The 10,476-nt window shown below is 32.3% G+C and overlaps 1 protein-coding gene across 5 annotated transcripts in view; it reads right to left on the reverse strand.

Moving 5' to 3' along the window:
- LOC128885336 (putative phosphatidate phosphatase) overlaps window positions 1-10,476 on the reverse strand; it is a 79,681-nt gene that overhangs the window by 28,342 nt on the left and 40,863 nt on the right. For all 5 annotated transcript variants that reach the window (XM_054139338.1, XM_054139336.1, XM_054139335.1 and 2 more), the window contains exons 3-4: window positions 589-690; window positions 219-418 (exon numbers count right to left, since the gene is read on the reverse strand). In XM_054139338.1, coding sequence (XP_053995313.1) covers window positions 219-418; window positions 589-690 — 302 coding nt within the window. The remainder of the gene's footprint in view (window positions 1-218; window positions 419-588; window positions 691-10,476) is intronic.

Consider the following 10,476-nt stretch of genomic DNA (forward strand, 5'->3'; position numbering starts at 1 on the left):
GTATCAAGTATCAAGTATCAAGTATCAAGTATCAAGTATCAAGTATCGAGTATTTAGTATCGAGTATCAACTGTTAACTATTAAATATCGAGTACCAAGTATTGAATATCGACCATATAGTACCAAGTACCTTGTATTAAATGTCTCACATCGATTACCAAATATCAAATACCAATTACTGAATACCAAGTATCGAGTATTATAAACAAAACAATTACCTCACATCCTTCAGGAGTTTAGGCGATGTAGTCGCGGTGCAAGTGAAGTCTTCTATGTATCTATGCCGATTTTCGATTAGGCTACAATTGACGTTAGGCACACAAAGCATCATAAAATGGGGTCTCAGACGGCCAATCGTATACTTTGCTGTATCCGTGAGGAAAACAGTCATAACCGCTCCAAAACCGAATATTCCAATCTGAAACATCGAGATTGCAATTTAAGAAGATATATCTTACGTCTGTTAAACATATATCTATTATTTATAAACTAAAACGTATGAAACTCCTGAAGTAAAAGGAAAAATAAATAAAACATATTGTTTCGTATCGTTTTGAATTTATTGTAAAAGTAGTTTACGAACCGTACCTTATGAAATGCGTTCGAGAACCAAACAGGTATATTGTAACCACACAGTAACTTTGGAACTTCATTGCTGAAACTTGCATGGATATATTCGCCTATTAACATCTGCAACAAAATTATTAATATTTGGTCATCATACTTAAATTATTGAAAAACGGTGGAAATTGAAACATTCGCACACATATTTCTTTTTTTAGTATGGAAAACGTGTTTTTTGTTGTTAAAAAATGTTGACTACAAAATGTATTTATTATGGAACACTGTTTATTCCAGCATACACGATGATCACGTAAGTGGACGTTAAGAGTCATTTTTCATAACGTAGACAAACAACCTAAACCAAATAAAAAATTTGGTTTTCTAAGAATATTAATAATAAAAGAACGCCAGCAAAAATGCATTTATTTTTTAAAATATGTATATCGTTAAATACAAAATTTATTATTGTGTTCATTTAATTCCTCAAAAAACCTCCCTTTTCGAACGTTAACATTAGAATGTATCCTCGAAAAAATGTAAATGGGCATCAAAAAAATTGGAAAAATTTCGAGAATTATATACTCTCGATCACTTCGAGCCGTTTATATAGAATGATATCAAGTATCAAGTGTCAAATATTTAGTACTGAATATCGAGTATTAAATATCGAGTATTAAATATCGAGTGGTAAGTATTTAGGACTGAATATCGAGTATTAAATATTTAGTATTAAATATCGAGTAGCAAGCATTAAGTATCATGTATCAAGTATTTAGTATCGAATTTCGATATCAACTAGTAACTATTAAATATCGAGTACCAAGTATTGAATATCGAGCATCGAGTATCAAGTATTTAGTATCGAATATTATGTACCAAGTATGGAGTATCGTGAATCAAGTAACAAGTATTTAGTATCGAATATCGAGCATTAACTATTGAGTATTACATATCGAGTACCAAGTATTGCATATCGTGTATTAAATATCCAGTATTTAGTATCGAATATCCAGTATTAACAATTAAGTATTGAATATCAAGTATCAAGTATTTAGCATAGAATATCGAGTATTAACTATTGAGTATTAAATATTGAGTACCAAGTATTAAGTATTGTGTATTAAATATCCAGTATTGAATATCGAGCATCGAGTACCAAGTATTAAGTATATCGAATATTATGTACTAAGTATTCAGTATCGTGTATTAAGTATTTACTATCGAATATCAAGTTCCAAGTATTGAATATCAAGCATTGACTACCAAGTATTAAATATCAAGCATTGAGTAGCAAGCATTAAGTATCGAACATCAAGTATCAACATTTAGTATCGCATATCAAGTACCAAATAAGTACCAAGTTTTGAGTATCGAACATCAAGTACCAAGTATTGAGTACCAAGTATTAAATACCATGCATTGAGTACCAAGCATTAATTATTGAATATCAAGTATCAAGTATTTACTATCGAATATCAAGTGCCAAGTATTGAATATCAAGCATTGCGTACCAAGTATTAAATATCAAGCATTGAGTAGCAAGCATTAAGTATCGAATATCAAGTATCAACATTTAGTATCGCATATCAAGTACCAAATAAGTACCAAGTTTTGAGTATCCAACATCAAGTACCAAGTATTGAGTATCAAGCATTGAGTACCAAGTATTAAATACCGTGCATTGAGTAGCAAGCATTAAGTATCGAATATCAAGTATCAAGAATTTAGTATCGAATATCAAGTACCAAATATTGAATATCAAGCATTGAGTACCAAGTATTAAATATCAAGCATTGAGTAACAAGCATTATGTATCGAATATCAAGTACCATGTATTGAGTATCGAGCATCGAGTACCCAGTATTAAGTATCGTATATCAAGTACCAAATATTTAGTATCGAATGTCGAGTATCAACTATTAAATATCACGTAAATGGGACTCCCCAAAAAATTGGAATAATTTTGAGAATATATATTCTCTCGATCACTTCGAACCATTTATATCGAACGATTTCGTAGAAAGACTCATCTTCGTCCACTCCCATTCGTTCGCAACCATTTGCAAAGTTAAGATATCAACAACAATCTCCGCGCGAGGCTTATAAACCGTTTTACCTACAGCACAGCCCACCGAAGGGTTCCCGTGGCCTAAAATAAATGAATCGTTCGGAGATACATGACTTACTTCTTTCTACCCGTAGCCGCTTTATCGCGTCCCTAAGGGAGAAGAAAGGGAACACGGAACATCGAAACAGGTAAAAACGGTCGAAACCTGCCTTTGTACGTATTTTTCATTCATTCTCCCATGTCAGCTGTATCACCTGGCTACCTTTATCTGGGATCTGACCGGTTAACCTACTTTTGTGCGAGCTCGTGACTGATCGGTGGAACCCATTCGGTGGAAATGGGAGGGGGGGGGGGAGGGGGATAAGTTACAGAGGGCACAGAATCCCTCGGGAATTTTGGAGTCGTCGCTTTTCTTCTCGATTTTAAGGGACGAAAGCACATCAGAAGGCCAAATATAAAGTGTTTTACAGAACAGAATTTATGTAAGGATTTTATTTAAATCGTACCTAAAATATTTTCAAAGTTAAACAAAAACTTTGCGTAAATTCTGTTCTGTAAAACACTTAATATAACATTTTAAATCGTACCTAAAATATTTTCAAATTTAAACAAAAACTTTGCATAAATTCTGTTTTGTAAAACACTTAATTATAACACTTTAAATCGTACCTAAAATATTTTCAAAGTTAAAGTACGTTTAGTAATTTTTGTAATTTATTTCACACAGAAATGTTTGAGATAAAATATATTCTCGGAGATATTAGATGCTTGGGTTCGTAATGTGGTTTTTAACTTTAAGTATTTCTGGGTTTGTTTCTTTTTTACAGAGACAAATTTATGTCTATAGTTGCAAAAAGCTTCCCCAAGAATAGTAGAATTGATACTTCTTCTTTAAACATTCTTGAAAGATTCAATTTTCATCTTTTTCGACCGCAATTTAGTTTATATTCTTAGAAAACGAGTCAACAATGCAAGAGAAGAGTTTCGTTGCTTTCGAATAACAATTGTGATTCCTAGAATTTCCAACGATAGTAAACTATGGCGAAAACTTGCTACAAGTACCAAGTATTAAGTATCAAATATCAAGTACCAAGTATTGAGTATCGAGCATCGAGTAACAAGTATTGAGTATCGAGCATCGAGTACCAAGTGTTGAGTATCAAGCATCGAGTACCAAGCATCGAGTACCAAGTATTAAGTACCAAGTATTAGGTACCAAGTAATGAGTATCGTGTATCAAGTACCAAGTATTGAGTATCGTGTATCAAGTACCAAGTATTGAGTATCGAGCATCGAGTACCAAGTATTGAATATCGGACATCAAGTACCAAGTATTGAGTACCAAGTATTGAGTATCGAGCATCGAGTACCAAGTATTGAGTATCGAGCATCGAGTACCAAGTATTGAGTACCGAGCATCGAGTACCAAGTGTTGAGTATCAAGCATCTAGTACCAAGTATTAGGTATCAAGTATTGAATATCGAACATCAAGTACCAAGTATTGAATATCGAACATCAAGTACCAAGTATTGAGTATCAAGTATTGAGTATCGAGCATCGAGTACCAAGTATTGAGTATCAAGCATTGAGTACCAAGTATTAAGTACCAAATATTAGGAAAAGGTTATTTAATATAATTGAATGCAATGGAAATAGAAATTTAACATATCATTTAATACAATTGAATATAAAGAAAGTAAGAATTATTTCATACTTCTTAGTGAAGTTTTAATATTTTTTGAAGTTGGTTATATCTCTTTTTCAAAAATGATTTTATCCTTTGAACACCCATACAAAATCCAATTTTCATCTTTTTCGACCGCAGTCTTTAGTTCGTATTCTTAGAAAACGAGTCAACAATGCAAGAAAAGTGTTTTGTTGCTTTCGAATAACAATTGTGATTCCTAGAATTTCCAACGATAATGAAATCTGGCGAAAACTTGCTATAAGGAACAGCTTGATACTACAAGGAAAACACGAAAAAGCACGAATAGCGTGGCATATATTGTAAAAAATGCAAGTACCAAACGAATTAAAGAAGATAGATTTTCGAAGAAAGTTTAAAAATAATCAGGTTCCCACAGCAGTCACCAAAAACTCGAATACCTTTCCATATAAACAAATACAAATACTAAAAAATTAAAGAAGATAAAGTATAGTAAAAGAATTAAAGAAGATAGATTTTCGAAGAAAGGTTCAAAAATAATCAGGTTCCCACGGCACACACAAAAAACACAAATACCTTTCCGCATAAACAAACACAAATACTAAAAAGTTAAAGAAGATAAAGCATATTAACTCTTTCTTCTCGCGACAACTACGATAATCCCTTTCGAATAAAAGAGGGACGAAAAGAAGAGGCCCGGTATGTCGGAAGATATTTTAATCCTTCTAGCGACACGAGATCTACGGGGGATCGTGATCGTTAAGTGGAAAATCTGATTCGGTGGACAACTCGAAAGCTGCTTTCTTGTCAGGGATTGATCAGTGCCAGGCTGCCAGGACATGCTGAATAGGCTGGTCGTTCCATCTCTGTGATTCACGATTAAGAGGGAGAAACCCCATTATGAGATCAAATATTAACTCTTTGCGCTCGAGTGGCGCCTCTAGGGCGACATACAGTGACTCCCTGGCCCAGGAATATTCGGACACTAGTGTATGGTTAGCTTTATGACTTAATATCGTAGTTATTAAAAAAGCAATCGTCTTTGTTACTTTTTCCAATAATAAGTCATTTATTAATGTTATTAAAGATATATACATTAATCCAAAAATTTACATAAATTACATAATAGCAATAAACAAACGAAAGAATATCACATTTTCGGGTACGATAAAACACGGAGGAGGCATTGTAATGGTGTGGGGATGCATTTCGACTTCCGGCGTTGGCAATTTAGTTTTTATCGATGGCATCATGGTTAAGAATGCTTATTTGAATCTATTAAAAAGCAATTTAAAACAAAGTACAGACAAAATGGGGATTGCTGAAGATTTTAAATTTTACCAGGATAATGATCCTAAACATAAGTCGCGCATTGTCTACGAATTTTTATTGTATAATTGCCTCAAAGTCCTTCATCCACCTCCACAATCGTCAGACCTTAACCCTATAGAAAACTTATGGGATAAATTGAACCAACGGATTCGCAAGACACCCATTCGTTCCAAAGAAGAACTTAAAATTAGGCTTCAAGAAGAATGGGCATCCATTTCGACAGAATATTTAAAAAAAATCATTTCTAATATGCCGAATCGATTGAGACATATTATAAAAGAAAAGGGATTTGCAACAAAATATTAATGTGGAACATATAATGTTTAATTTTAATTAATAAATGTTATTCCTCATAGTGTCCGAATATTTTTGTGAATCGAAAATTGCGGTATTCTTTCGTTTGTTTATTGCTATTATGTAATTTATGTAAATTTTTGGATTAATGTATACATCTTTAATAACATTAATAAATGATTTATTATTGAAAAAAGTAACGAAGACGATTGCTTTTTTAATAACTACGATATTAAGCCATAAAGCTAACCATACACTGGTGTCCGAATATTTCTGGGACTCACTGTATGTAATTTAAAAGTGATTTTGTTAATGTACAATTTCAAATTCACTTCCTTCAGAATACATCTAATTATTAATTGAAATAATATTATATTGAGTCATGAATGTTCGTAGATGTTTTTCTTCGAAGCAGAGTTTTTGGTTTCACAGAGATTTATTATAAAAAATGACCGAATTTGATTCTATAGAAAAATGCAAAGGGTTAGGTGTTCTTCATACACTTTTTCTTTCTATCAAGAATAATTTACTTAATTCTTGTTTAACTTTGAGAATATTTTAGGTATATTTCGAAGCACATTTGGTCATTTTTTCAATTTATTTCACACAGAAGTCTTTGATATTTTATGTTTTTTATTTCGAAACTTTATTTCTCTAATCCGTTAGAATGATAAGTCGAAAACTGAACGACCGGTCGTTTTTCAAACTTTACATACGTTTACTTTATTTAACTACCTCGAATATGAACTAAAAATTGCAATGAAATCATCGTACGTTTGTTATCGTAAAAAGCTTCCAAAGTATGCTTTATATACAGCTGACGTACCAACGCATACTGCCATTAGGTTCGTGCATAATTATCCAGCGTATTGTTTTCGTACGGTTCTTTTATGACCTCATGAGGAAGTCATATATCAAGTGTTGTTTGTAATTTTTCTTTTACAGAGAAAAATGTACTCGATCTATATTAAGCTTTGAGAATCCTCGAGCTATGCTTCAAAATGCATTTGGCAATTTTTTCAATTCATTTCACACAGAAATCTTTAAGATGTGGCGTTTTATTTTAAACAATATTTTTTTTAATCAGAGAGAGTGATAACTCAAAGACTAATTGACCGATCGTTTGCACATATTGTATACGTTTATTTTATTTAAATGTCTTGAATATGAATTAAAAACTTGAAATGATCCTCCTAATATGGTTTCCTCCTTAAAGCAACAAAAAATTCGTTTGTATTTCGTCACTTATGGAGTTATCAACAGTTTTGAATATATTAACGGATATCACTTATGTTTCTGTATTTAGTTGTGTTGCATCTTGTGAATTTAAAGGAGAAAACCACATTGGAAAGCAAAATATTGAATGTTCTTTGTAATTTTTTGTTTTACAGAGAAAAATTTACTGAATTTTTGTAAAACTGTGAGAATATTTTAGGTATATTTCAAAGCGCATTTGGTCATTTTTACAATTCATTTCACAGAGAAGTTCTTGTAGTATCAAGCTGTTCCGTATAGCAAGTTTTCGACAAAGTTTACTATCGTTGAAAATTCTAGGAATCACAATTGTTATTCGAAATCAACGAAACTTTTTTCTTGCATTGTTGACACGTTTTCTAAGAATAATATTCAAAATAAATTCCATACATTGTTTATTAGATAGTAAATAGATTATTGTTAGATACTGAAAAAAAGGCCTCGAGTGCAAAGGGTTAATAAATAGATTTGTAACTTTTCTTAGAGTCACTAATAGACAGACATTTATCCATATTCAGTAAATGTTTATATCGAGAATATTAAATATTTATAATCGAGATTGTACGCACGCACAAATTGTATTATTGCCACCAGTAGTAACATTTGCTAAATTATAAATAAATTCCATCTGAATCCCGACCGTTAGTTTCGTCCACTAACTCGCGCAAATTTTAAATACTTACTAAACAAAGAAATCAGGAAACAAAAACACTGGAATAGTTCATTGCTCCAAAGTCACTGTCATCGTAATACAAACATTTACCCAGCCAATATTTGTACGATAAATAACACGAGGAAGGTCTAGCGTAACATTCACTTTTACAACAATCTTATCGGATACACTACTATAAATTTGAATCACAGCATTGTTGCATTGAATAACCGTTCTGAGAATAGCGAATGAAAAATGTATAGTTTACAAATTTTATAATATTGTTGATTGGATCGATGTAGAAATCGAAATTCTTTCTTTTATTTTATCAAACAAAGTTTGTATTCGTGGCTATAACATTGTAAATATGCAAATTAAGCATTTGGAGGAGCTATGTGAACCTGGCACCTGATTTTTCAAAAATTACTTTTTTTTTTATAAGGAAACGATAATATTTCGTTTGTAGTTGATTGTAGTAACAATAGTTTCGTTTGTACCTTCGTCAATTAATAATTTTAAAAAAATTAAAAAAATGGACAGCAACCAATATTGAGATTTTTGAAATCTGTTTTTTCCCTATTCTTTAGAATCGTTTGTACCCGTTTGTACCGCTTTTCGTTTCGTTTGTACTTCAATAGTTTAAATATTACAAGCAATTGTTTATACGCGTAAGAGAGAAATTCGACAATTTTCAATATTTTTAAAATCTGTTTTTCCCCATTCTGTAGAATCGTTTGTACTCGTTTGTACCGCTTTTCGTTTCGTTTGTATATCAATAGTTTAAATTTTTATAATTCAACCGTATCAACAATTGCTTGTAAAATGTAAACTATCGAGGTACAAACGAAACGAAAGACGGTACAAACTAGTACAAATGATTCTAAAGAATAGGGAAAAAACAGATTTCAAAAATATTGAAAATTGGCGATTATAACTACAACAATAATTACTATAATTACTACCTTTTATAATTTCACTGGGCAGGTGTGGATATATCGAGAGTTTTGGCAGCGCGTGTAATCCGGTCTCGTTACCTTAACGATCACAGGTGAATGGTGTTCTTGTCTCTGGACGGAATTGAATGTCATTCGGGCTGTCTGCGAAAGTGCATAGTGGCACTTGAAATAATAAGCGAGGCCCTTGTTAGCAACGATCCCTCTTCTCGGCACCATTCACGGGAATCTCATCCGTGCCCGACGAGTGTGTGCCCTCGTCTTCGGTGTCGGGCCGTTTCACCGGCAAACGAATTTTCTACCTGTAGCCTCTCAGGAATCTGACGAGGGTTCGCAGCATCCCTTCGAGCTTATACAGGGCCGTCTTAACGCTTGGCCACGCTAGGCACTTGTTCAGAAGGTAACACAAATAAAAGTGCAAGAAATTTTCATTTCTCTGCCTTCGAGATCATCTCAAGGTCATGGTTACAATATATTTTTTGTCAGATTATTTCAAGTACTTGAAAAACCGTGAAAAGTGTTACGTGGGACACCCTGTATATCGTATTATAAGGTGTATTCTGTACGAGAGTATTCAAATGTAATGTGTACGTAATCATATGACACATTGTAATTATATATATATAATATAATATAATAATATATGTATATGTATATATTATATATTTATAATATTATTATAGTTTTATTATATATATTAATATTATATTTCTGTATTACCATGAAATTATCGTGTGTAGAAATTAATTCTGTGTGATAAATAAATTATTTATTTATATAGAAATAGTTACAAGTAAATTTCGTTACCTTTCAGTACCAACCACAAGTATAAAAAATTGTACGATTTTTCTTTGGAAAATGAATGGTCAGTCCACCTTGAAAATGCACAGAATTAATTTCCACGCATAACGTAAAATTCAAATTCTAACGAGATTTGTAATCCAAACATCACCAAATCCGTACGTCGTCATTGAATTTCGCGCGACAATTTGTTTCGAAAACGCACGTTCCGACGTGCCAGAGCCCGTTGCTCGAACACGGGATTTCCCCCTAAACGCGGGTAATTGAATAATTAACTCTCGGATCTTAGAATTCGTGGAATGCGGCTTAGCCCCCGGGGACGATAAATTCTGGCCCGCGTAAATTGAATTCTGTATTTAGCGAGTCATCCGACACAGGACTATTTTTGGTATGATTAACGAGATTCTATTAACATGGTGTCATACGGGAAAATCTAATGGCTCCTTAATAGTTTCGCTTTCGACCGACAGTATCGTATACCTGCGCGTTAATGTTGTTTCTTTTTCAACGATCCGTTGCTCGTTTTTCTTTTTCCCTGCAGTATGGACGAATGAAAGTGAATGAAAGAAAAGAAGAAGAAATTTAGAATTTATACAGACAGAATTAATTTCTACACCTGATAATTGTCAGGAAGAACGTATAGCTATACAGGAATGTAATAATACATATATTATTCGTGTATTTATATTATTTAGACATATAACATTTGAATATTATTTGTATTAGTAAATATATGTATCTGTATAACTACAACTCTAATACATACATGATTTATTATACGAGTTTCTATAGAAATATTTACTGGTCATTTGTATTGTTAGTTATATGATATATAATAAATTACTTCTGATCTATAGAAATATTTACTGGTCATTTGTACTGTTACTTATA

This window comes from Hylaeus anthracinus, unplaced genomic scaffold (genome assembly GCF_026225885.1).
Source record: "Hylaeus anthracinus isolate JK02 unplaced genomic scaffold, UHH_iyHylAnth1.0_haploid 11981, whole genome shotgun sequence".
Classification (NCBI taxonomy): Eukaryota; Metazoa; Arthropoda; class Insecta; order Hymenoptera; family Colletidae; genus Hylaeus; species Hylaeus anthracinus.